Here is a 27306-nt window from a genome sequence, read left to right as displayed (position 1 = left end):
GAAACGTGTTAATAGAATTGGACCTACTACAACTATATTACCCCAATAAATATATTTTAAATATTTTATTATTTATAATTTAATATATTGTGTTTTCAGCCAGGCATTGTGTAGGGCAGCTACAACAGCTGATCGGGGGGCAAAAAAAAATCGACTTTCCCTTTCTTTTCAGTCAGGCATCGATGTGGGACACCTAATGAGAGCTGTTTGGAAAAAGTAGGGTGGTCTGTTTGTGTTGAGTGAAGGCATGGAGAGGAGACTCGCCAAAAGCTCTACTCCCCTTCCAGCACTTCTGACGTCTGTTCAGATGACAGCTGAAATGGCTGAAACACACGAAGGACTGCGCCGACATGTTTCTCAAACTCCAAAAGAATAGCGCATCCTTTCGCTTTATGATGATTGTTTTCAATCTATGCGCGCTGTAGTCGTTTCATCGGGAAGACACGAGTGCCAACACATCAGCGGACCCGAGAAAAAGTTGCTTCTCGTGGGTTTACTTGGATCTTGAAAGTTGCCGATTACAGCTGGACTTCGGTCACCCGAATAGGTGATTATTATTTTTTCCATGCTATTACTTATTTTGTGATATTACATATGTGTCTTGGTGTGTGTGCGTTAGCAATAACACACGTGCGCGCATCATAACAACAATCACAACTAAATTGGCAGTCAACATCCGTTTTTCTCATCCTTTCCTGACTCTCGCCACATATTAAGATATGAAAAATGGACTGAAACACGATGTATACAGAGTAACCATGCACTGTCTGCCCTCTAGTGGACATATATTGAAATTGTTCTGGGTGTCACTATATGACGCTGACATGAAAACAAAAATGGAGTCTTGTCATTTTCTCATTTCAGTGAAGTGAAGGCACAGTTGGACTAATTGGCAATAGCTACTCTAAATAAGTTAAATTATTTCCACTTTCCCACAGCCTGCACATAGTATGGCGCCGGTACGATAAAAATGATGTACAAGTGTGAATATAAAAACATCTGTGCTTGTTTTTGAAGGTTTGACCTCCAGCATTTGCATAGGTGTGACTACCTGGCAACCTGTGTTGTCTGTGCAAGCTGCTATCAGTACTGTTGTCATCTGAGGTGAGCGATGGTCATGCTGCCGTATTTGGCGCCTGCCAGCTTTTAATTATTCAGAGCCACTCTTGTTCTATTGTCCTATATATACATTTTCTCCTTCTGGATCGATGGCGTTTCCTCAGTCTTGTGGAGATGAGTTACATAATGGCTCATATGCTACCTATTAGGGCCTCGGCTGTGTTTAAGGGTGCGCCGTAGTCCCGGGCAACTCCCTCAAGGAAAACCGTCCATGCTTTTTTTTTTCTCAAAAACAATCCCCCCCCTCGTTTCCGAGGTGATGCGAGCACAGACATCCGAGCTGTTCTCATGTTTATTCAAAGGTCTGGCTGTCATTTATATTCAACACGTGCTAGGGAAAGAGGAGTGTGCACGATTCTGGCGTTCTCCTGTGGAATGCCCTGACGTTTCCTCACCAAATATAAATATGGTGTGTTGAAATTGCAAAAATCCTTTTTATTTTCCCCAAATGGACACACCCTTAGTTTTCCTCCTACGTGCTGTTTTTTTTTTTCCCCCAGCTAGGCACCCGACAGAATGATTCATAAAGCTGGAATACACCATTGGGAATAAATTAATTAAATTGAGCTTGCTTTCGCTGATGACTCACCGCGCCTAATTCTACTTTTTCCATTTTCCCAACAAAGCTGAGTGAAGATGACGAGACAAACAACTTTTTTTTTTAATATCCAGAACTGTCCACCGGCGCTGTTTGGGTATTGTATTGAATTCCCCCTGACTCAGCAGTGTGAATGAGCTGGCCGCAATTGGCATCAAAACATATCCAGCATCTTCTGCCAGGACATAGGCGTGTGTGCATGCCAGTCTGCCGACCGGATTAGGGATGAATGGGCCAGGAGTTGTGTGTCCACCGTCGACTGTGTGTCAGCTGTTGCCGTAGAGTGACCCGCAATGACCTTTCGCTCCATTTTGAACAAATATTTCTTCCCTCATCTTGCAAGAAGAGAGCCACCAGGATACGCTCAAATGAGCAAAGTTCATCCCCTTATCGGGACCTTGTAGGCGCTAGAGGAGACACACCTCATTTTACCATCTCATGCCGAACTGAACTTTGACAGTAAAGCAAATTGGCGCGATTGTTTTGTCTTTGTTCCTTTTATTTATCTTCAATCCAAACAAATCTGGCCTTCATCTGATTACTAATAGATGAGTCAGAAGCATCTGACACAAGTTGAGTGTCTGGATAAGCTAAGAAGCGCCCGAATGAGCGGCTAGCAACGGAACCGGGGCCCCGCCGGCGTTATTTTCCCGGGCCTAGCGTAAAAGTCACCAGGCAACGCCGTGACACACTCACCCCCGGGGCCCATAAATAACAATAAGGAGCTTGTCTGGCCGCGTGTAGATCTCTGGATTAGCCGGCAGAAAGCGGCTGCAGCAGGTGAGCGAGAACCGTTTTTCTGCCGATTGGAAACTGCTGCACATGAACTAACGGCACCGCCTAAATATTTGCGCTCTGTGTCACGGAGTTTGACACGTCAGGCACGTGGACAGAAATGTCGCAACTTGTCGTACACACCCTTCCATTTGAAAGTCTCGCTCATAAATTCGGTGCCTGCCAGGACACGTTTAGGCGTCGGAATTGTTTTTGTGCAGATGTCAGCTGTATTTCAAAAACGTGCACTGTCCCTGCAGGTTATGAGTGATGGAAGCGGGATCGCTGGTGCGCGCCGTCTTTGAGTTCCTTCCCAGCGTCTCCGAGGAGCTGCCCCTCTTCACCGGCGATGTTATCGAGGTGCTCGGCGTGGTGGATGACTTCTGGTTGCTCGGCAACAAAGATGGCGTCACCGGTAAGGACGCGTTCAGCGATTGGGCACGGAGGACGACGCAAAGGGGAAATGTCGATTTGCTTAAAATATGACGAGTATGACTAAAGATCATGAAAACTGAGGAAGTTTGGTTTTTCCCCCATCTATGTGCTATCTTCAGGTCAGTTTCCCAGCACCTTTGTGGAAGAGGTTACCATACCCACTTCCAAACCCGAAGATCGACTCTACGTGTGCATTAATGATTTTTGCTCCACGCAACAAGGGAGTCTTGCCCTAAAAAGAGGTAAGCAATCAAAATGGTGGGATTTGATATTGATTTTACTTCATTTTCATCATGCAAAAAAAGTGCAATAATATAAATATCCCACATCTGAAGAAGAGTTAGAAGAAACAATTTTGGTCGTCGTACTGTGAAGTGATATCTAATGAATGTTGTTTTCTGGCTTAGCCTAAAAACGATGTCTCTGCACCCAGGTAAACAATTAGTTCATTTGTAGATCGAAGTGTTTTTTCTTTTTTTTTTTTTAGCCTTTGTAGCGCTTTTTTTTCTTTTTTATATCATGGTAGCCAATTTTTGGCCAATATGCGTGTAAGTGCTCTTTTGTCAATGAATGCATTAGCATCCTCTATGGACTCAGGCTACTTCCCCAAACCTCCCACTAGATGTCCTCAGATGCTTAACTAAAACTAGTGCACTCACCTGTCTTTATTTTTAAGTTTCTCTGGTGTTATTCATTAAGAATTTCTTTTGTGTGCGTCATTCTTACGCCAACACGCTCAGGACTAAAGACAATGACGTTGGCTAAAGTCCTTCACACTGGTAAAACTTCTTCCAAGTTTTAGTAAAACTTCTTCTCCTAGTACAGAAGTGTCACACAATAGTATCGAGACTTTGCATATGTTGTTTTCAATGGATAAAGCCAAAGACATTTCCTCCATAATAGGAAAGCATCCACACTGGCTGTCTGCGGCGTGTTTATTTCCTGTAGGAATTTCCACGCTCCTGTTGGCCTTGTCCCAGTTTTGCTCAGCGACACAATGGGGAGGTGGAGCTGCATAAACTTTGGAATGTGACCCCCCCCCATAACTTCTAGCTGGCCACTCAGTCATTCCGCAAATCGCTCTTGAAAAGCAGAGCAAATATGAATTCATATTTGTGCTATGACTGGCAGACACTGCCGTTTATGAAGAATTCAAAGATTAGATTTTTTAATTCATTCATGTTGTCATGACATCAAATGCGTTATTGTTGTACATCCAAGTCACGTTTACTCCGTGTCTCCTTAGGGGATGTGGTAGTTGGGGAAACGGGGGACTCCATGGAGTCTGGAGAGTCATGGCTTTGCGGCTGTGACGACCGGGGGGCCCGCGGTGTCTTCCCCGCCTCCTGCGTCAAGGAGCTGAACCTCTCGTGCCGCTCCCGGCAGCTCTCGGCGCGCTCGGCCCAGGCTCACGCCGCCGACCTCCCGGCGCACGCCCTGGGCCAGGCCCGGGCTCTCATGAGTCTCCACGCGCAGCTCAACGAGGAGCTGGACTTCCGCGAGGGCGACTTGATCATCATCACCGGACTGCCCGAGCCGGGTTGGTTCGAAGGTGAGCTCGACGGCCGCAGGGGGATCTTCCCGGAGGGGTTTGTGGAGCTCCTGAGTCCTCTGCGATCACCTCAGGAGCTCCAGCATTGCCAGTATTTCAGCGATGATGCCAGCGAAGAAGACGCCGTAGAAGATGAGCAGGTTGAGGAGCAGAAAGAGTCGCCCCGAGAAGACGACGAAGAGGAGGAAGGTGCCGTCTACGGAGTGGCGCTCTATGAATTCCGCGCCATGGAGCCCGGTGAGTTGGACTTTGATGTGGGCGACCGCATTCGGGTTGAAAACACCATGGAAGATGGCTGGCTGGAGGGAGAGCTGAGAGGACGGCGTGGTATCTTCCCTCATCGTTTTGTCAAAATCGAAAGGCCCGATCTGAAAATGGCAGAGGAAACAAAACACCACGAACCGAAACGGGAGGACGCTTTTGACTACAGCTCAGATCCGTCGTGGCCCGACGGGAACGACCCCGATCCGACCTCTTGTGAAGATCACACCATATGGGACCTGGACTACTTTGAGAAGAACGAGCAGCAGAGATGGCAAAGTGCAAACAAGAGCGACGCTGCTCCAAATGAAAACAGAAGGCAGAGCGATTTGGTTCCTGTGGGCCCATCGCACCCGAGACCGCAGAGACCCAAATCCATGCCACCGACGAGACCCAGACTCCCACCTCCGCGACCGAGCTTGCCCGCACGTAGCCAAACGAATCGTGTCGACGCAAAGCAGACCAACTACACTAACGGAAATCAGAGAAGCTACGCTAACGGAACCGGCCGACCTCAACCTAAATCATCTCATAGTCTAACTCTACCTAGCACTCATTCTGGTTGGTCCAAAGACAGCCAAAACCGCCACGGGCCCACCGGGAATGGCAACTGTAGCCGAAGCGCAACGCTCGGACAAGCCTTGATGAGCATCGTGGAGAACCATAAACAGAAGAAGACCAGCGCCAATGATGTCGAAAGGCAATCTTGTCGTTCCCAGCAGGTGCGCTCGGGCTCCAACGGCTTCTTGCCGTCGTCCTTCACCTTGGATGCTTTGCTGACATCGGCCGGCGACTTGGAAGCCAAACTGTCGCAGCAGCTTTTTGAATTTGAGAAAAGCCTCACGTCGCCGTGCGGCGACAGCGGCGCCTCGGTGGAGCAATCGCACATCTCCAGACACTTCTCCATTTTGGGCTACAACGACGAGAGCGACATCATCCGGGGGTCTTTGGATTCGCCGTGTTCCGACTCTGCCTCCTCATCGTTAGAGAGACGCAGGACCCTTCGGCCGCCTCCTCCTCGTCCGCAAGCGGTGCGCCCCGCGAGTCGACCGGCCCGCCCTGCTCCCCGTCGTCCTCCGCCGACCCCGAGACCCTCCGTCAACTCTTCCCACCGCAACACCTCCATCTTCTTTGCCCCTCATGAGCCAAGCTTTGACCAAATAACTGACGAGCAAGCAGATCTCAGTGACTTCACGGCCACCCAGGAAGACCAAATCCAACCGGAAGACGAGAAAGATCCGGAGCTGGAGCTGGAGAGCCAACGGCGGAGCGAGCTGTTGCCACGGCTACAAGAGGTGGAGAACGACATGGACGTGTATGCGCGCACCGCCGAGGAACTCAGGGCCCTGCTGGAGGAGGAAGAGGAGGAGACGGCTCGCGTGCAGCTCATGGAGAACCTGGAGTTCTGCAACTACACGCTGGAGACGCTGGCCTTGGAGCAGCAACAGTTGCAAGGTAAGTGAAGCCTATTTCATGAACCTTGAACCTTCTTTGCAAAAACAAAATATCGATAGTCCTAATGTAGATGCAGTTAGAAGTTTCGTGGCTGCCTCTTGAGGAAAACTGGCTTCTCATGAGGCAGACCCACGTGTTGTCGCCTCGGTACCAGATTGTGAAAGTCTGGGCAATTCTCGTGTTGGATCTTAAAGTCTTATTTTACAGGACTGCCATTGTCTGTCAAGGGCAGGAATTTCCTGGAGGGCAACAAGCTAAGCGTCCACATAATTTGCATTCACTCGTCACTGGACCAGAATTCTCACACCTTCCTGTCAATAATAACATCTCGTAACGCCTCCCCACATCCGCTTTCATTGTCGTTGCGTTCCCCATTTTGTGCTCACTTTACAGAAAGGTGTGTTGTCTCATCTTTGTAGCGGCCAACATGTTTGTCGTGCACACACTCCAAGAGTGTGTTTTTCCATGCGGGGCGTGGATCAAAAAATTTCGGGAAACAATGGCAGCTTAAAAAAAAAAAAAAATCATACATAGCAAGATGAAACTAACAACCTTTGTTTAGATTTTTTTTGTGTGTTTAAGATCTTTGTCCTTGAATTCTTCAAACCCCCACAATTAAAACGCTCCCCTCTCGGCTTCCATGACACCGACGCCGTTCTCAGGGTCCTTTGGCAACTCCAGTTAACCAAACATAATAGGACGCTTAAAGACGTCGGACAGTTTGATACATGATCGGATTCCTTTTTACTTCAACTTCATTTGCATGAGCACTCCCCCATAGGAATGTTGTGTTACACAAAAAGCAGTTTCGGTCCTGATTTAGATCTGATAGTAATTAAATATGTCTCACGCAAGTAGAGATCCCCCCCCCCCCCCTTAATACCCTGTGAAACATCTCATAATGAGTCTCGCTGAAGATGTTTCTATTTATAAGCCAATTTGTCATCATGAAAAAATTGCCAGTTTCTTATCACCCTTGAGATTTTTGAAATTGCTAGTAAATTGACACTGTCCCATGGGTACTTAGTTTCCCGTTTATTTGTGTTAGCTTTGAACCACTCCTTGCCTCTCTCATGGAGAGATGAGATTGAGAGTGTGTGTGTGTGTGTGGAGGGGGTGTATATTTATGAATAGGCCCCAGTTTTTTCCCACATCAAAGTTTGAGCTGGAAGAGTGCGGACAGTGTTTTACAATAGCTCATTGTGCTCTCGGGTTTCTACTTCTCAAGCTAATGGTCTGACCTATTAATTGCGTCCTTTCTTTGTGTTTAAAACCAATTACTTTGTTCCACACAAGTCCAAGTGGAGTTCTCATTTTATCGTCGAGGCCTATCAGTGTTGGTACCACAGACAGCATTGATCTGGTGTGCAGGAAATTGCACAACTAAGCAAACAGGATAAAGGATGGCGGATTGTTCATTGCACAGGAAAAAAAAACTGCGGTTTTACGGAGTTATAATGTGGAATTTGTCTCTCGTCAAAGACTTGTCCTGAGGGACAGTGTTTTCCTGCAAGCGGCGGTAGTAGCACTTGAAACAATGGGAGTGGCTACTGGGCTAATCCTCGACTCATGTGACTAGACTGAAATCATTAACCCAAGGAGGCCCCTCCTTCAGGCACCGCCGCCCCCTCCTGCCTGCAACAATTCGCTGAGATGACAGCAGGGAGGGGATGATTCGGTTACGCCGAGAGCTGGGAGGTGCTTGGCCCGGGCGCTCCTGCTGAGGCCATGCAGAGAAGGCAAAGAAAAACAAGTAGTTGCTCAACAAAATGCCTGACAGGTGGAGTCTTTTACGGCGCTTTGTGAAGGAATGGCAGAATCAAAGGAGCAAAAGAATCAATCGCTTTGAAGATCACAGCTCTGGGAGGCTCATTTAAAAAACAGAACATGAAGAGCCCAACGGTTTATGGAAACCCTGTCATGTTTGCTCCCGTGGACTGGAACTTCGCTCCTGGGGCCCCGGTAAGGAGGGGGAAGAGCGTGGAAGAGCTGGGGGATGCTGGATGGGCTAAGGAAAGAGAGCGAGTGGCCCATCTTCAACATTTACAGCAACTCCACCAACTTCAGCTTCAGCAGCAACAGGTTGTGTATGCCGGCTATGGGGTCGCTCCTCCTGGACTCCCGCAGCAAGCCATGATGGCAGCAGTGCCAGGTAACCCAGTTCCGATGCCAATGCAAGCCGGGATGATGCCTGTCCAGAGAGGCCCGATTGTTGCAGGGGGGCCCGTGCCAGGTCCTGTGCATGTGGCCGCTCCGTGGCCTGTGCAATGGGACCAACAGGGCCAGGGCAACCAAACAAGCTGGGCATATGATGACCAGCAGAAGTCACCTTATAATGACAGGCGGTGTCAAGGGCAGAATGTTTACTACCATCCAGGTTCACAAGACGGTCACCTTGATGTGAGGATATCGGAATGGAAAGGCAAACATTGCTTCTACCAAGGCCCGGAGGATTACGAGCAGGTGCCTTTAGAACAGGACAGCAGGAGCCACGAGGGCTACGCCAAATTGGATGAAGATAGAAGACGGGACAATAGAAGTCGAGACAGCCAACGTAACTCTGACGGTTACGGCCACAGGAGTCACAGAGAATCCGAGGACTATGACTATAAGGAAAAATACAAGTACAGGGATAGTTACGACCGAAGAAATCACGACCGCTACGACGACGACAGACAATATTATGACGAGAGGAGACATCGTAAACGTGATCCCAAGGAACATGACAGGTACGACGATGAATACGAAGACTACCGTGACGACGATCGCAGAAACTATTCTTGTAGAGACTACGATCGGAGAGACGATCCTCGCAGAGACGACCCGCGCAGAGACGACCCTCGGAGGGACGACCCTCGGAGGGACGACCCTCGGAGGGACGACCCTCGGAGGGACGACCCTCGGAGGGACGACCCTCGCAGAGACGACCCTCGGAGAGACGATCCTCGCAGAGACGACACTCGTAGAGACGATCGGTATTATGCCCAAGACTGGGACTATTACGATACTAAACGCTCTAGGGACAAAGACCAATACAGAGAGGAAGACGGCTATAGGGAGCGAAAAAACAAAGATAAGTTCCGTGAATGGCGTTCGGAGGACGACTACGACCGCAGAGAGCATAGTTACAGAGACAAAGAAGTCTACAACCGGAGAAATGAAGACAACTACTCGAATAGACAACGCGACCAATGTGACTCTGAATTAGACGAATGCAGCAGTGCCAAACAGAGGGAGCGCTACTATCGGTACAAAGATGCAGGTGATGACGAGTACTACGACCACCGCAGACGGAGGGAGAAAGACCACTATGAGCGCCAGGACTCCTACAATTCCGAGAATGATTACCGTGGCAACCGGACAGAAACGGAACCCTACGAGCGCAGAGACGAAGGACGCTCCTACCACAAACCCAGAGACAAATATCGAGATTTGCGTTCTTCATCTGTGGATTCGCGTCACGAGGAATACCCCAAAGAACAACAACGCAAGACGCATTGTGAGGAATGGGTGGAAGAGCAAAACAAGAAGCTGGCGCTCAGGCGGATGCGTTCCTTTGAGGATCCCGTCGTCTACGGGCGCAGCGAAGAGACGGAAAAAGGATACGAGTCGAGCGCCGGGAACGGCGCACCCAAGCGGGGTCGGAAGCCCGTTTATGTGGGCTCTCTAGATCGCAATAGCTTCTACAGGAAGACGGCTCCCAGCTCCCTGAGAAAATCAGCCTTCGCCACTATGAGGAAGCCCAACCACGGTAAGGACCTGGATCTTGTCATGTGACCAAATGTACTTTCTGCTTTCTAGAGTGCCATTCAAGACCCTTTTCATATCACATGTGACCTCCAGCCCGAACTTTCAAACCCAAAGTAGCCAGATTATCATTGATTACATCAAGATGTCTCTCCATGTTTGTAAGCACATAAGGATAGGGCGTCCCACAGGAAGAGAGCATTTTCTTCAGTCCCCGGTCTTGCGGAACGAGTTTTGCGGCTTCTTGGTTTTTGTTGTCATCGTCCCTGGAGACATGTTTGCTAAAGAAGTCTTCATACGTAACGAGTCTGTTTAGTTGAAGCAAACCATAAAAGGCTGCTTTGCCTTTTCAATCAAGATAGGGACACTCGGTACACTGACACCAATCTGTCATCATGAACTTTATTCACATGTAAATGATCTTCAGGTTATTTTGTTGATGAGTAATAGGAAGGAATGGAGTCTAAGATCTGACAAATTGTTAAGCCAAAAACATTGGAAAGTCGTGTGTGAGAGAGCCAAACTCTGACTTGAGTGTATTGTGTCTGAGAAGAAGCAGGTGGCGCCCCCTGCCCCCCACTATCACCACGGAGGCCCCTCCCCCTGTCACCAAGACTCACGGCCGTACACACAGTCGGCGAGGCAGCCCCCTTTCAGGCGCCCGGCTATTAATCCCTAGCGTCAGCATGGCGAGTGGATGGCGGGGGTCCGTCTGTCTGGAGCCAGGCAGCGGCTAGTGCTGCTCCTGACTCCTTCGTTGTGAGGCTGATAGCGTTGTGGCCATTTTTCAAAACACCGACATGCACTAATCCTGTTGGTGTTTCAGCCCCGTCAGGAGGTTTGTATTTGATTGCGTGTCGGAAAACGTTTATTGAGTTCTTGGTCACCAAAAGCTGGCAGTGGTGTGTAAACTTTTACTACCCCTGTACACAAACAAGGCACACAATTCTGAGACTTTTTAGTGTCTGGCCATAGTGTCATGACGTGATGATGGAGCAGCATATGCCGTGCGGTCCTCGCTAATCCCTTAACAATCTTCGCCATTGACCGCGTGTGGGGGGGGGGGGGGGGTGTTAATTGAGTGTGCAAATCTCAAGACCATATTTCAAGTCGTAGCGCAACATTGTTTCAAAGTCTCGACACGCAAGTTAGCGTGAGTCAGCGTGACGCCACTTTATGAGAGCGTGAGTTTCAATAACAAGCGCTACTGACCTTTGACCAAACTTGAAGTTAATCTTCAACGCCATTCGTGAATTTCTTTTCTATATTTTCTATTGACAATAATATAACAACGTCGTGCGTTTGTTGACGACAACTGAGCCCATTGTGAGATCTGACCACTCGCTGGAATGTGGCCCTTTAACGTTTGACCTTCGGAGATAAGCGGGAGCTTGTGTGGCAGCTTCCCCGACCAAAGATGCGTGTTGGCGGGACATTCCGGTTACCTTATTGCAAGTTGGAACTCGCTTGAGTTTCCATGAGGCTTCGCTCATGTAAGATCATGCCCTTCTAAATTAAAAAAAAAAAAATCAATGTTATTGCTGGAAGCCAAATCACCGCCTCCCCAAAAACTGAGGCGGCCCCCATGCCCTCCTGCTGGCCTTGTTGCCGGGGGCAACTGTGCATTCTCCCGTGAACAAGCACACTCACATGCTTTGACCTCAAGTCTCAATTTTGATTGGCTGCATCACGTTTTAAAGTCTTCCATGATGAGTTAAACTGCGTTCAGGATTTCATGTGGAGTTCTGGCATATCTCTGAGGTGGAGCTGTGAAAACATCAAATGGTTCCATCCAAGACCTGGACCGGATTCCACCCATTAATCTAGCACGCTACTTTACATTAGCATAGTTTATTGATGCGAGTAGGTGCTTTAAAGAAAAAAATAATAATGCACGGTGAAAACCAAAACAAAACAAGTCGCAAAACAACCTGTAGTCAACGTGATCCACTTCCAGCTTTTATGCTCCGCCCAGGGGTCGTTGTCATCTCTGGTGTGTGCAATCATGGTGCCTCGCAATCCTTTCTCATGGTAATTGGAGCTGTGGAATGGCGAGTGCACACATTGGACGGGAGGCCGTGTGAGCCGGACAACCAGTCTTAAAATGGTTGGTTTTGTTTGAAAAGGGAAAGAAGAGTGGGAGGGGGTCGTGCAGGCTTGCTTGATGGAAGAAAGTTGTTTGCAGCAGCAGCAGGTGGGTGAATCTTCATCATGTCTTTACAAAAAGAGTCTTGCAATTGTTGTGAAACTTCACAATATTGTACCGGAATTTTGATGGAGCTTGTGCATTGGATCCCAAGTGTACCTAATGTAGTGGCCGGTCTTCACTTTCTACTTTTTTTTTTTTGCATCTGCAAGTATTTTTGGAAGCTATCCTGCTTCTGCATTGTGCAAATGCAAATATGTGTGTCAGGAGCCTTTTGATTCCACATGGCGGAGCAAATAAAAGTGTCGCTTGATAAAAGTGGGTCACCTCAAAACGTGAGACCGGTTGATTCCAATTATACGCGCAGCCTTTTGTTTTGCCACTTGTTGTCCGCTTAGCGCAAAGCCATTAGCCGACTGCTTTGTCATCGGGGACGCTTGGCTCGGTGAACTAGTGGACGGATGGCGCTGGTGGAGCAAAGCTCCCCTGAGCCCAGCTTTAGTTCAATCACGTGAAGGTGAAGCCACAAGTGAGGTCAGACCGGGAAGGAAACAAAAAGCTGTCCCGGGCCGGTTACAAATTGACTTTTGAGACCATTTGATAGATATTTTAATTTCTGTATCTTTTAAATATTTTTTTTTTGTGATGTGTCGCTCAATGTTCCTTTTTGATCTCCTCAGAGATGACGCAGTTGTCGTCGCAGCCCAAACTCTCAAAGCCCGCCTCGGCCGGCGACGCCACGCCCGCCGCCGACACCGAGGACCCCGAGCTGAGGATGCTGGAGAAGCGATCCAAGGTGATCGAGGAGCTCTTGCAGACGGAGAAGGACTACATCAAGGACCTGCAAATGTGCGTGATGGAGATCGTTGAGCCTCTGCAGAAGAAGCAGGTAGACGCCTCGGCCTGTGATGTTGATCGTGCGCTTCGAGTGACGTAATAGTGATGGTGGTTTTTTTTGTCTGAAGGTGAAGAACGTGGACTTTGACGGCCTTTTCGGCAACATCAACTCTGTGATCGATCTGTCGCAGCGGCTCTTCGAAACGTTGGAGGAAACCGACTCCATCGGTACGTCCGCCTTACAAAGCTTACGCAGAAGAAAATCCGACTTGAGCTCTTCCCGTCTTGCGACTCTCCAGGAAAAGTCTTTGTTGACTTTAAAGCGGAGCTGGAGGCGGTGTACAACGTCTACTGCCAGAACCACGACGAGGCCATCTCGCTGCTGGAAAGCTACGAGAAAGACGAAAATATCCAACGGCACGTTTTGGAGTGCCTGGAGAGGCTCAGGTGAGGAAAGTTGTTGGAAAATCAGACCCAAAACGAATTTGACCTACATTTGGCAATTTTATTTTCTATTGTCATGTTAATCCACACCTACGAGTTTAGTTAGTAATATTTATTTAATGTCTTTGTTTTGAGCCACCACAAAAGTGGATAAATAAACTTCCTGTAAAGACGCCTTCCGACTTTCGGATTTGCTCAATCCCCCAAACCAAAGCTCAAAGTCAAAGAATGCGCCCTACCTTGTTCCACCTGTTTGGCCCGCAGTGAGTCACTCACGACAAGTGGATTGATGCGTACAGGGTTGGTCTCGAAACCGGAAATCATTGCCGGCTTTTGTTTTAATTGTTGCTGACATAGATGTAAACATTCACAAGCTCACCAATGGTGTAATTTCTTGTCGCCCCCCTCAACCCCGCAGGGCCATATATCGAGACTGGTAAGTGTCTACAAAGAGTGTTGCCATGAGCATGTCAATCATCCTGAGCGCTAACACCCTTTGATTGACCTGTGTGTGTTTGGCCCGTGTGTGTGTGTGTCGTCATTCCTCTCCTCGGGTCGAGATTGGTGTTTTGCATGGAGGCTTTGAATGAGACGGCCGGTCTGGGAACGGGGAAACTAACGCCATCATGTGGACTAAAAACGCAATAACAGCTTCAGTGCTTTTGTTTGCAAGTTGAGCTTTTTTTGTCCTGTTGATGGTGTTGGGCAAATTTTTTTTTTTTTTTTAACCCCCTTTAGTTTGCTTCGATGATGTCATCGCCTTCGGTCAGCAGCTGATCCGTTTTGTCCGCCTTTGCTTTTGTTCAGGGGCAAAACCAACTACATCAATTTGGGTTCTTTCCTCATCAAGCCGGTGCAGCGGGTCATGCGCTACCCGCTGCTGCTCATGGAGCTGCTGGGGGCCACGCCCGAAAGCCACCACGACCGGCCCCAGCTCGCTCAGGCCCTGCAGGCCGTCAAGGAAATCAACGTCAACATCAACGAGTACAAACGGCGCAAAGACCTCGGTGAGGATTTCGTTCGTTTTGCATCGCGCCCACGTGAAATTGGATCATGACATTTATCTCTCGCCATCCTCAGTGGTGAAGTACAGGAAGGGCGACGAGGACACGTTCATCGACAAGATCTCCAAACTCAGCATGCATTCCATCATCAAGAAGTCCAACCGTGTCAGCAGTCACATCAAGCACCTGACGGGAATTTCACCCCAGGTACGAAATCCGGGTTCCCCGCCCGCTTGAGTTTCGGTGTCAGGACTCTAAAAACCTCCCTCGCTTGTTCTCAGATTAAAGACGAGGCGTTCGACGAGGCCGAAAAGCGCTTCCGGCTGCAGGAGCGACTCATCAAATCTTTCATCCGGGACATTTCCTTATACCTGCAGCACATCAGGGTATACTTTCGTTTCGGCCCGGTTCTCCCGCGGGCTTTACGGTTCTGACGGTCTCAAACGGTCCGCAGGAATCGGCCTCGGTGAAGGTGCTGGCGGCCATCAGCTTCTGCGACATCTACACGGAGCGAAACGTCCCCGACCCGGAGCGCTTCCAGAGAGCCCATCGCTGCATCAGCGACCAACAGTTCACACAATTTGTAAGTAAATTGATTGCAACTTCTGGAGTTTTTTTTATACAACTTGTTCTCCTTTTGGTTGAGCAGAAGGAACGCACGGAAGCTTTGGTCATCAACCCGCTGACCCAGCTGCTGCTCATGTTCGCCGGGCCTCACAAGCTGGTCCAGAAGCGTTTCGACAAGCTGCTGGACTACGACAACTGCAAGGAGCGCGCCGAGCGCTTGAAGGACCGCCGGGTCCAGGATGAGCTGCAGGTGGCGCGCAGCAACTACGAGGCGCTCAACGCCCAGCTTCTGGACGAGCTCCCAAAGTTCCACAACGCTGCCGAGGAGCTCTTCACCGGCTGCGTGAAGGCCTTCGCTCAAGCCCAGAAAGACTTCATGAAGACGACGCTCGGAGAGCTGAAACCTCTTCTGCAAGTCGTGAGTATAATTCAGTGGGCTTGGTATCGGCCATTTCTGCAAAATTCCTTCAACTCTGGGTTTCCGCTAGTTTGCTCGCAAGGTCGGCACCGAGGGAAACTTGGTAGCCCAGTTCCAAGACGAGTACGGTCGCGTTCTCCAGCTTCTGCAGAGCTTCAGCTTCTGCCCTGAAAACCTGCCGCCAGCCACCACAACCACCGTCGTCACCGCCTCGGCAAACAATCCCCCCAATAAGAAAACGCTGGAGAAGCAGAGCTCCAAAAAGCAACTCCAAGGACCTGTGAGTTCAAACATCTGCACCGCAACTCCATTTTGGTTCAGTTCTCACCCTCTCGTCCAATGTGCTTCCCCGCGCAGCCCAACTGCATCTTGCAGACGGATGAGCATCGAGCGGCTCTGATGACGCGCTTTGGTCCTGGCAAACTCTTCCAGGCTGAGAGGAACTTCAATGCGGCCCAGGATCTGGATGTTTCCATCCTGGAGGGGGACCTGGTGGGCATCATCAAACAGCAGGACCCCATGGGGAGCAACAATCGCTGGCTGGTTGATAAAGGCGGTATGTTTCAACTTTCAACCCAAATGGTCCAATCGCTGATCCGACCCAGCTATTTGGTCGACGTGCCTTTTAAGCTTCTGCTTTTGTCCATCGGCAGTCTCCAAGGGCTTCGTGTACAGCTCCTTCCTCAAACCCTACAACCCGCGCAGGAGCCAGTCGGACGTGTCCATCGAGAGTCAATCGTCCAACGAGTCGGGCTACGGCGGCTCCTCGCCCGTTTTCTCGCGGCAGAACAGCAACAGCACGCTAATCTTCAACCAGGAAACGGCGGCCGTCAGCTTCTCCACGACGCAATCCCAAAGCCACTCGTCCCCGCAGCCGTCTCTGGACTCCGCCCCGTCTCGTGGGCCTCACCTCGACTCCTCGCCGCGGGATCCCTCCGACCGCAAGGAGGGCCACAGGACCGCGGAGTCCTCACACCGGCGCTCGGGTCACTGCCGGGACTCGCACGACGCCGCCCACGCCAGCCTGAGCGACCGCTCGGAGACGGACTCTTATTCCTCGCACAGAGACGGCTCCCAGCAGAGCCACGGCGACAAAGCTTCCGATTCTCACCGGTGGAGGAACGGCGGCGGGCACAAAAAGGCCGCCTACGCTCTGGACGACTTCAGCGAGCCCGAGTCTGAGCAGGATGCCGAATCGGACCGACACCAGGTGAGCTTGGTTGGAGCTAGGCAAATATTTCAGCGCACTAACGAGTCACCGCTACTTTCCAGATCTACTTTGCCTTGTACTCCTTCAGCGCTCGCTGCGCCAACGAACTGAGCATTTCGGCCAACCAGCGTCTACGCATTCTGGAGTTCCAGGACATGAACGGCAACGGCGAGTGGTGGCTCGGCGAGGCCGGCGGCCGACGAGGCTACGTGCCTTCTAATTACATCCGCAAATCGGAATACACCTGAGCGCCGCCCGCTGCTTGTGACACGGCGGTGAGACAAGCGGATCTTTTTTGGAGTGACTGACTTTTTGCTCCTATTCTCAGATGCCTATATTTATAGATTTTTCTTTTTTTACTTTCCATAAAGAAATGGGGATTATTCATCCAGTATTAGCACATCGGGGAAGCCTGAAAGCAGACAAGGATTTTTTTTTTCTTTTTTTTTTTAAACCCGATCACTGTGTTCATTGCACTTTCTCCATTTGGCTTCATAGGAACAATCAAGCACTTAAGGAGTGAACTTCCAGTTTGAGGAGAGGTTGGTGTGTTGTGTGATTTCCAAACAGCACTCATTGACACTGTGAAATGAAGACAAGGTAAAAAAAAACAAAAAACATTTATAAAGCGGGAGAATATTTGCTCTACGTGTACATATTGTATGTAATACTGAATACACTCTTCAAAACAAGGATAAAAATCGAAGCCACCCTGGAAGTTGGGTCAAATTAATCCAATTCCCCGGGTCGTGCGATTTTTCTTTTTTTTTTGTAACCCAGTGTTTTTTTTAAGGGTGCATGGAATATGTGCGCGCTATCACAGCTTTTTGATTAAAACAATTGAAAAATATTTTTGGGACTTATTGGATTTATTTTATGCTTCTTTTCAGGCAACAAATGAAAACAACCCATTTCGACCACTTAAAAGTCAATTTGGTCGAGGGAAAAAATATATATATTTTGAAAGCAGTAAAATGGAGCATTTACTCCAAGGCCAGCTTTGAGTTTTCGCGTCGCAAAAGCTGAACCTGCCAGTCTTCCGGTCGATGCCTCGCTCGGACGACATCATCAAACCAAGCTAAGAATACAAAGTTGTTATTAAATCCCAAATGCAAACAATAATCTTTCATGTCACATGTCTGTTCCGTTCAATGCCACCATTTTGGATTCCAACACAGTGGTGGTTTTGCTAATCAATACATTTTTTTATGAATAATAAATCACTTCCATTTTTCCATATAAAGCCACCATTGTGTTTTGCTGTCTTCATTCAACATGCTTCCATCCTTCAATAATCATCCATCCGTTTAGCATCAGTTCTCCAAAACCTCTTAAGCGTCTTTGATGGCTTTGGCCTGACCGGACGTCTTGAGCGTGTTTTTCCGGGCGTCCGACGAGGTGCTGCTGGATTTCTTCTCCATGGATTTGAACGTGGCACTGCTGCTGCTGCTACTTGTGGTGGTGAGCTTCTTTTGCACCGTCTGGTAAGTCTTGGTCCTGTTGACGTGAAGCACCTCCGTGGCGTCCATGTTGACGCCTTGTTGGATCTTCTCGCTGGTCTCCACTTGTTCGGACGTATGTTGTTGTTGCTGTTCTTGTTGCTGCTGCTCTCCCATCCTCTGCTGGTAGTGAAACTGTAACATAACAAAGGTTGGTAGGAATCCATTTGTGTCTTCCTCGACAGATTTGGTCTCACCATTATCATTCGTTGGTACTTGGCGATGGCCTCATCCGTGGTCACGCCCTCAGCCAGTCCCAGCTCAGCAGCCCGGCGAGCGAGCTCCACCTTGTGGGAACCGGGCGGGGTCCAGCCCGCTCCCCTCATTCGGTTCAAGTCCGACTTGTAGTTCACCTGCAACGCCCGTCACAGCGGCACCTCAAGCTTCCAGCGAAAGGTTCCGGACCGAGAACGTCACGCCTTACGTCGCTCTGCAGCTTGTAGGCCTGCTTGGCGTGCTTGACGTTGAGCTGCTCCGAGTCACACGTGTAGTCGTGGAGCTTGCTTCGGTACGTCAGGTCGCTGGCTTGAGCCTGGCTCTTCTTGGCCAGCAGGAACTCGGGCTGGTCGGCGTGCATCTTGTAGTTGGAGCGTTCCTCCTTGGACTGCCGCTTGTACTCCAGGTTGCTCTGGAGCTTGCTGGCCGCCAGCTGGTGCATCATTTTCGGGTCGTCCTCCACGCAGCGCAGCCCCACCTGCTGGCCCTTCTCGCGCAAGTGAGAGTCCTTGTAGAGCACCTAGGCCAGGACAAAATCATCATGGGTGATATTTTTGTCTGTTGTTCCTTGAAGACTTTTGGGAGCTTCTTTTCCAAAAGCACTCACATCACTGGCAATTTCTCTGGAGGCCTTTGCAGTTTGGAAGGGGATGGCGTCCAGCCTTAAGTCGTAGCCCAGCATCTTCATCTGCTCCCCGGAGGCCTTGTATACTTTCTGCACCAGAGAGGAAACATTTACTATAAATGAACTTCTCGTACGTGCAGGTTCTTAGTGGAGCTTACGTCGCTAATGTGCCGGGCGTTCATCCTGGCTCGGACAAAGTCGGGATCATCTGGATGTAAGGTGTACTTGTTCATGTCGTCGTTCCGTCCCGATTTGTACAACCTCTGCACGGGGAAGCAGAATGGTGTGTCCGAAGGTGATTGCCGATTTTGGTTTTGTTACCTCGCTGCACTGTTGGTAGCTGGTCTTGGCGTGGACCATATCTGGGGAGTCGGTCACTGAGGTGAACCTGAAGCTGTCTGGCAGTTGGCGGTATCCCTTCTGCGTGACGAAATAACGCACGAGTTGTACACAGCTCATCTTTGCCGCCTGTGTCTGCTCCTTGACATCATTCAGGTTTTGAAAGTGCTCACTTACATCACTAACAAGCTTCCCAGCCTTCTTGGCCGACTCCAGCTGTGGCGCCCCTACTCCGTCCCACGCCACGCCCTTCATGAAGTTCAGGTCCGACTTGTACAGTGTCTAGACGGGAAGCAATTATGAGTTTTTGCATTCTCTGGCCCTCGTTGGCCTGGCCTCACCTCACTCTGCAGGTCGTAGGCCTTCTTGGCCCACTTGACCTTCATGTCGTCGGGAAGCACGGTGTACTCGTGAAGCCTCTTCCTGTAGTCCTGCTCGCTGGCCAGAGCTTGAGCGTTCTTGGCCGTGACTAAGTGGACCATGTCAGGTGTCAGGTGGTAGTGTCCGCTGGCCGTCAGGGCGTCCTTGCGGTACTCCTGATCGCTGGCCAGACGGTTGGCCTGCGTGTAGTGCAGCAGGTACGTGTCGTCCGAAACGCTCTGTGCGCCGATGTGCTTTCCTTTTTCCATCAGGTGGTTGTGTTTGTATTTGTACTGCCGAGAAGAAGATACAAATTGACTGTGGTTGACTTAAAAGCGCACGCTCATGTCCGTAATGAATCATCTCACATCACTGGCAATGCCCGTGGAGCTCTTGGCTGCCTGGAACGGGATGTCCTGCATGGTCAGCTTGTAGCCCTGAGCTCTCAGATTGTGCCAGGAGTCTCTGTATCGGATCTGAAGAAACCATTTGGTGTAAAACGTCCACCAGTGAACATCCAAGGACCTGGTCTTACCTCGCTAAAGTTAGCCGCGTTGATCTTAGCTTGAGTGATCTCCGGTCTCTCTGCCGTGATAGTGTAGCTGTGCTGGTCGCTCACTCCTTTCTCTTTGTACAGACGCTAGGAGAGATGCTAGCTCAGTGAGGATCACATTGAGGGTAAATAATCACTCACCTCATTTGTGATCAGTCCACTGAATTTGGCGTGGACCATGTCAGGGGAGTCCGCCACGGAAGTGTGCCTGAAGTTGTATGGATGCTGGCGATACTTTCTCTGAGGCAGGAGAAATGTTTTTAGGGAGTTGGGAAGATTGGTAGGGAGTAGAAATAATGAGACTTACATCACTGATAAGGTCAGTAGCTTTCCTGGAGCCCTCGATTTGCAGGGCCCCAGTTGCGATCCATGCGGCACCCCGCAGGTAATTGAGGTCAGATCGATAGATCCTCTGCAACAGAAGATAAAAGCGCTCCATAGCTCTTGCGTCGTCGAAATGTCGAGTATGCCAACCTTACCTCGCTCTGCAGAGCGTACGCCTTCTTAGCCGCCTGGACCTTCATGTCGTCCGGCAGAGACGTGTACTCGTGTAAGAAGAGCCTGTAGTCCTGGTCGCTGGCCAAAGACTGGGCCTTCTTGGCGTGGGTCACCTCCATCATATCCATCGGCAGGTGGTGCTTGTAACGCTGGCTGGCAGACTCCTTCTTGTACGTAATCTGGGCGGTGGAAGGGAAAATGGGCTTTTAACAAGGTCGATATCGGACGAAGGAGACAAAGCACCTACGTCACTTTGCAGCTTGTTAGCGTGGACAGAGTGAGATATGTTGATGTCGTCGTGCATCCCTTTCAGTCCAATCATCTTCCCTTTGGTCTTCTCAAACTCTTCTTTGTATTTTTGCTATGATGACACAAATATTTCATTCCATTTTGGAGGATTTTGATGTTAGTCGCCCTCGTCTACTCACGTCGCTGAGTATGTCAGCTGACGCTTTAGCCGATTGGAACGGAATCGCATCCAGACGCAGTTTATAGCCTCCGTCACGTAGTTTAGTCCAAGATTCCTTGTAGCGACTCTGTTGTGGAACAGTTTGAACATGTCGGATCGAGCCGGAACGGATTTCCTTTTTGCCGTCTTTACCTCACTCAGGTTCAAGGCGTTGATCTTGGCCTGCACAAACTCGGGCAGCTCCTCGTTGAGGGTGTAGATATGCTTCATGTTTTCGCCCTTCTCTCTGTACAACCTCTGTAAAAAAACAACGTTAGCCAACCAAGTGATCACAACATCTCCGGTGATGTCATAAGTACTCACGTCAATGGCCAGTTTGTTGCTGAGTTTGGCCTGGACCATCTCTGGTGTGTCTTCAACACTTGTAAACTTCAGGTCGCTCACATTCTGTCGATATTTTTTCTAAAGAAGATTTAAATCACGGTGTGACTACACGGCTTCAATTTCTCCTCACTGTCAGACGTTACCTCGCTCAGAACCTCTCCGGCTTTTTTGGCCTGCTGGGCATCCAAAGACTTGGAGGCCTCCCAGCCGACACCCTTCATCCAGTTCAGATCGGAGCGGTACAGTTTCTAAAAACACACATACTTGTGAGTCTCCAAAATGGTGGACGGGACATTAACATGAGTTTCCACGGGACTGACGTCGCTCTGCAGTCCGTAGGCTTTCTTTGCCCAGGCCACGTTCATGTCGCTTGGCAAGGTGGTGTACTCGTGCAGGTATGTTCTGTAGTTGTAGTCAGCTGCCAAGTCTTGGGCCTTCTTGGCCTGGCTGATGTTCAGCATGTCCAGAGAAACACTGGAGGGGAGATAGATCTACAGGTTCTAGCATTGCACTTACATTTAGCTATTGATGACTTAGAAGCAAGCATCATATTATTTCACAGTTGATGGACTCACTTGAATTGAGTCTTGGTGTCCTCATAGTTCTTCCTGTAGTCGCGACCACTCTGGAGTTTGGTGGCCAAAGCCGAGTGAGCCATCTGAGAGTCGTCGCTGACCGATTTGATTCCGATCACCTTGCCTTTCGTTTTCTCATATTGCTCTTTGTATTTGACCTGAAACATGGACGGCTTTTGGTCCTGGTCCTGACGTAAGTTCCGAAGGTGTCAAAACTCACATCACTGGCCAAGTCCCTCTTAGCTCTGGCGGTGAGAATGGAAAGTGCGTCCAGTCGGAGCTCGAAACCCTTTTCCCGCTGTTTCTCCCATTGACTTTTGTAGACTTTCTAAATAGAGGCAGCGAGATGAACGTTAAGATGCGGAATCTGCAGATTTTGAATTCGAATGCGATTTGTTGTAGTCAACTCACCGCACTGAGAAGATCAGCGTTGGCCTTTGCTTGTCTGAAAAGCGGCTCATCCTTGCTCATGGTGTACTGGTGGATCATCTGCTCCGTGTTTGCTTTGTACGCCAGCTAATAAGAACAATTGAATGAACCAAAGTTGAGCTTCAGCAAGAACACAATGACCTTACATCGCTCTGCAGTTCCTGGCTCTTCTTGGCATGTTGGATGGACAGATTGTCCGCCACGTGGGTGAACTTGATGCGATCCACCTTCTGCCGATATTTATTCTGCAAAAGATGTCAGTTACAAGAGGTTTTATTTTTCCATTAAACACATGATGGAGAACTGACGTCACTGAGCAGATCTCCAGCTTTCTTGGCCTGGGTGATGTTGAGGCAACCTTCAGTCTCCCAGCTCACTCCTTTCATCCAGTTCAAGTCTGAGCGGTACTGGTTCTGATGAACAGAAGAGAGAAATAACGGTGGTTTGGTTTCAAAGATCTTATATGGTTGCCTATGGACCACAATGGTATTCTCACCTCACTCTGCAAGGAATAGGCCTTCTTGGCTTGCTGGACCTTCATGTCATCAGCCATGACGGTGTAGTCGTGCAGCCTGGTACGATATTCCAGATCGCTGGCCAGAGCTTGGGCCTTTTTGGCGTGACTTAGGTTGACCATGTCCATGTTCAGTCTGTAGCGGCTTTGGTTCTCCTTGGAGTCCTTCTTGTACGCAATCTGTAGCAGAAGCATAAGTGTGAGGGAATTCCTAAACAGTCAGGTTGCTCGGGATGACTTACGTCGTTGTGCATCTTGGCCACCTGAAGAGAATGTAAAGTCTTGGAGTCGCTCACGTTGACGCCCACGGCCAATTCCTTGTTCTTCAGATAGTTCTCTTTATATTTAAGCTAAAAAAAACATGACATTCATCGTGACGTGTTTTGTCATATATTGGAAATAATTTTGTGGCTTTTCTCACATCGCTGGCGAGGTCTCGGGAAGCCTTCGCCGCCTTGACGCTGAGGTCGTCCACACCGATGTCACACGCTTTGGATTTTGTCTTCTCCCAGGCTTCCTTGTATTTAATCTGGATTGAGAGTGGTGTGAAGTATCACAAAACTGGATCTACCAGAAAATTGGGTGCCTACTTACATCACTACACAAAACTGCATTGTCTTTGGCCTTTTTAATTTGAGGTAGGTCCTCGTTAAGCGTGTACAGGTGCTTGGTCTTCTCGTAGTCTGCTTTATAATTTAGCTGAGAAGAAAAAAAAGCATTTCAGTGCTCTCCAAACGTCAAGATCATGCGTCCCACTCACATTGCTGACAAGTTGAGCGTTTTTCCTCGCCAGGAGGATCTCGGGCGTGTCCGCTACTGGGCTGTACTTGACTTGGTCAATGTGCTGCCTGTAGTTCTTCTGCGGAGGTGGAACCAAAACAGAACTTTGACTGAGTGAGTCATGACTCACTGAGCTCCGGAATCAGAACTCACGTCTTTAAGCGGGTCCAGCTTCCGTTGGCAGCGGTATCCCGGTGTCAGCGTGGCTTGGTAGGTGTACTCGGTTTGATCTTGATCGTGACCTTGCTTGTATGAAATCTGAATGACATCAGAGCGCACGTGACTTACTCCAAGCTGGAATTTGATGGCCAATAAATGCCAAGGCTTACATCACTGGCCAGCGTCCGGGCTTTCATGGCGTGCATGGTCCTCTTGTCGATTCCCGAGCCTTCGTAGTGGCCCTTCATATCGATGTACTTCTCTTTGTATTTGTTCTTGTACCAAAGAATAAGAAGTTATTTTGATTATCATCACAGTGAATTTATACTTGCTGGAAACTTACATCACTGGTGAACTTGGCCACTTTGGCAGCATTTTGAAATTGGGGTGTCTTGCAAAAATCGATGCTGTGACCTTTGCTGTTCTCCAAGTCTTTTCTGTACTCGACCTGTTGGGCAGTACACACAATACGCTCACATGCAACTTGGTAACAAAATGTTCACTGTTCAGAACAGAGTCAGAGGTCGTGTGGTGACATCATCGGAGTAATCCCCCGCGGCATGTCAGGGATGCTAAACATGACCGGCTCACCTCACTGACAAGCTTGTTGATCTTCCGGGCGTTCATCAAGGCCAGGTTGTCTTCCGAAGTCAGGTTGTGGTAATGCGAAGCGCCCTTCATTTTCTTTAAATCTTTTCTGTATTTCAACTGCAAGACAAGCAGGTGAAGGAAAGTGATTTTTAGTCACGCAACTTCTAAGAATCCAAATTCCAGCTCAAACAAAAACTTTTCTACTTACATCGCTTGCATTTTCTTGAGCCTTCTTGGCCAGGTGATAGCCGGGCGTTATCATGGCGGGGAAGCTTCCTTTGCCCCGTTGCTGCTCGTATTCTTCGGTGTAGGCGATCTACGCAAAGATTAAATATGCAATTCCTTAGTTTGGATTGTGGTCCTAGTTTGCAGAACTGTCACAAAGCCAAAAAAATGAGCAACCTGGCTGAAGTTCTCTGCATTCTCTCTGGCGAAGGCCATTTCCGCCGCCGCCGCTTCGGCGCTGGCTTTGCCCTTTATCTCCTGCTCGTATACGTGACGATACTTGATCTGCCGCCGAGCACGGAGAAATCAATTAACTTTGGGAAAAGTACTCAAAAGTTCAGATACGGATAGTTACTTACGTTGCTGGCCTGCTCGGAAGCCTTTTTTGACATTTTGTATCCGGGCGTGATATGTGCGGGGAAGCTGCCTTTGCCTTTGTGCTGCTCGTACTCCTCCGTGTAGGCGTACTGCCAAAAAAAAAAAGAGAATATATCGGCCTCATGTATTCATTTTAGCTTGCAATACAAAGTGACTCACATCACTGACAATCTGCCCTTGTTTCTTCGCCAGGAGCACCTCCGGGGGGTCCACGAAGGCTGTGTATTTTGAAATTCTCTCCTCGTGGCCTTTCTTGTATTCAAGCTGTTAGGGACGAAGCAGCAAAAGTTCAATATGGCCACTTAATGATGTGGTAAGTTGTTCCCTTACGTTGCTTGCAAGGGTGTTGGCGGTTTTGGCTGTTTGGTATCCTGGTGTGATCAGGGCAGGGAAGCTGCCTTTGCCTTTGGTCTCCTCGTATTCCTCCATGAACTTGACCTGTCATCAAGAATACTTTTTAAAAAAAAAAACATTTTGCCAACTCATGTCGCGAGAAGGCAACTCACGTCACTGAGGTTTGTCTGAGCTTGCGACATGGTCACCATCTCCTGGTTGTACCAAGTCTGTTGCTGGGAGAACTCAGACTGAGACTTGAAGGTCTGTTTGGATGCAAAATGTATTCAAAAGTTGAGTCATCAGACTTGGGGTACAAAAGATCTTCTTGTTTTTCGGAGCATTGAGGGCAACGATTCTGAGTTGAGTATAACCAATGGAAGTCCTTTTTTTGGCTCTGCTTTGGAGCTCACCTGACCGGCCATCTGACTGGCTAGACGAGCCCTCTCCAGCTCCATGGACTTCATGTCACAGTGGAAGGTAGACATAAAACGTTCGCCATCCTCGCGATACTTCAGCTACAAATGCATATAGACGTCAAAACGTTAAGCCAAGACCAGCGCAGGTTTGCACAAGCGCAACACTGGACATGTGCCACAGAGTTCCGTATTAGGTCCTCTTCTGTTTTTAGTACATAGAGAAAATGCATCATGGTATCAAGGTCTCTGTAGATTTCAGCCAGAAACATCTCAGCCAGTGAATCAATGAAAACAAATTGTGTTAAAAAAGAAAACTAGGTTGGGCCATGCGAGCAAAAGCAAGATTTGATCACAAGTCAACGATCAGATGAGATATCATCATGTGCGAAGACCTCAGTCTGTCTGCGTGCATCTATCAGTAGCTTATGAGCTGGCAAGCCTGCTGCTAATATAAGCCTGGAGTCTCGCGTGGACTTTGAGACGCAGACGAAATCCAACGGACGAGAACAGGTGGAGAAGAGGAAGCGATGCGGGGATCTTTTTTGCAGAGTTTAATTTTAGCCGGCTGAGGCATAAAGCTGCTCGGCGACGAGGACGAATGCACCGAAATAACCTGAGGCGCACTCTCCATTCCATGAGGCTAGCGTCAGTGCAAACTCACAGCCTTTCTGGGAAAAGGTGGGCTTTTTAAAAAGAAAAAAAGGAAGTAACCTGACCACCAAATTTCGGCTTTTGCGGTTAAATCTGGGCACGACTGCCCGAGGGAAACATAGCGGCCACCTGTGTCATGTTCCAAAGACAGTAGCTTGTGTCCTCAAGCCACTATGACATCATCTCACCTCACTGCTGGCCTTGCTTTGCTTTTTGGCGGTGATGTTGATGGGCGTCTCATACACGCTGGTGAAGGTGTTATTCCTCGGGTTATGCCTGTAGCCGAGAAATACACACCTTTGGACTTTTTGCGCAAAAACGCAAAAAATATTAAATAGGGAAAAATACTCACACTGAGCAGTAAGGCCTCTTCTTGTGGCTGACAAAGTTATTGGCCGTCAGCACCATTTTACAGATGTCGCAGTGAAAACATGCTTTGTGCCAGTTCTGCCAAAAAAAAATCAGAAAAAATCAAATGACTAGTTCATTATGTACTCATGAGCCGCTGGTTGCCCACCGCGGCTTAAAACAATGTCTATTTTAACATTTAATGAAAGTAAAACAATACATTACAATCAATAGAGGCTTGCATGTAATACCTGATCAATGCAGTTGATCTTCTCCGCCGGGTACACCACAAAGCCGCACCTTGCACAAGATTGCATTTTGAATCCTCTCTCTTAACCTCCCCCTGAAAAAGAAAAACTTGAGTCGACTAACGGGCAATCCCTCGCTTGTGTTTCTCCCCCGGTGGTAAAGTTAGTTCTGAGACTGCGCCACTGCGGTCTCCTACTTGACACCG

General features: G+C 49.0%; 2 protein-coding genes across 6 annotated transcripts; one reads left to right on the top strand and one right to left on the bottom strand.

The window, feature by feature from the left end:
- Positions 1-187: 187 nt before the first annotated feature.
- On the top strand, positions 188-17417 carry dnmbp (dynamin binding protein). Of its 4 annotated transcripts, XM_061304596.1 has the most exons (19): positions 188-547; positions 1018-1104; positions 2752-2906; positions 3046-3168; positions 4173-6194; positions 12768-12976; positions 13053-13152; positions 13224-13371; positions 13787-13804; positions 14176-14375; positions 14449-14579; positions 14654-14758; positions 14827-14955; positions 15022-15357; positions 15428-15637; positions 15715-15913; positions 16011-16567; positions 16630-16842; positions 17066-17417. In XM_061304596.1, the coding sequence occupies exons 3-18, from the start codon at positions 2762-2764 to the stop codon at positions 16813-16815; spliced, it is 4818 nt and encodes a 1605-aa protein (XP_061160580.1). In that variant the 5' UTR covers positions 188-547; positions 1018-1104; positions 2752-2761; the 3' UTR covers positions 16816-16842; positions 17066-17417. The 4 variants fall into 4 exon arrangements, with proteins under 4 accessions (XP_061160580.1, XP_061160578.1, XP_061160579.1 ...); XM_061304594.1 differs by having other exon boundaries at positions 16630-17417; XM_061304595.1 differs by lacking the exon at positions 1018-1104 and having other exon boundaries at positions 16630-17417.
- Positions 17173-27305, bottom strand: nrap (nebulin-related anchoring protein). 2 transcript variants are annotated; one of them, XM_061304592.1, is made up of 43 exons: positions 27104-27305; positions 26857-26951; positions 26693-26780; positions 25848-25952; positions 25608-25700; positions 25432-25539; positions 25261-25365; positions 25083-25190; positions 24901-25008; positions 24707-24814; positions 24499-24615; positions 24251-24355; positions 24078-24182; positions 23902-24006; positions 23729-23827; positions 23563-23667; positions 23390-23497; positions 23211-23318; positions 22951-23148; positions 22763-22867; positions 22601-22699; positions 22437-22541; positions 22246-22353; positions 22026-22183; positions 21771-21924; positions 21594-21698; positions 21430-21528; positions 21259-21363; positions 21086-21193; positions 20905-21018; positions 20639-20836; positions 20467-20571; positions 20301-20399; positions 20142-20246; positions 19975-20082; positions 19588-19899; positions 19424-19528; positions 19229-19327; positions 19066-19170; positions 18890-18997; positions 18491-18802; positions 18264-18419; positions 17173-18201 (listed from the first exon to the last, which is right to left on the bottom strand). In XM_061304592.1, the coding sequence occupies exons 1-43, from the start codon at positions 27167-27169 to the stop codon at positions 17899-17901; spliced, it is 5409 nt and encodes a 1802-aa protein (XP_061160576.1). In that variant the 5' UTR covers positions 27170-27305; the 3' UTR covers positions 17173-17898. The 2 variants fall into 2 exon arrangements, with proteins under 2 accessions (XP_061160576.1, XP_061160577.1); XM_061304593.1 differs by lacking the exon at positions 25848-25952 and having other exon boundaries at positions 27104-27304.
- Position 27306: the final 1 nt, after the last annotated feature.

Source organism: Syngnathus typhle, linkage group LG18 (genome assembly GCF_033458585.1).
Source record: "Syngnathus typhle isolate RoL2023-S1 ecotype Sweden linkage group LG18, RoL_Styp_1.0, whole genome shotgun sequence".
Classification (NCBI taxonomy): domain Eukaryota; kingdom Metazoa; phylum Chordata; class Actinopteri; order Syngnathiformes; family Syngnathidae; genus Syngnathus; species Syngnathus typhle.
Note: the sequence above shows the minus strand (reverse complement) of the source record. Positions and strands in the feature narration are given on the sequence as shown.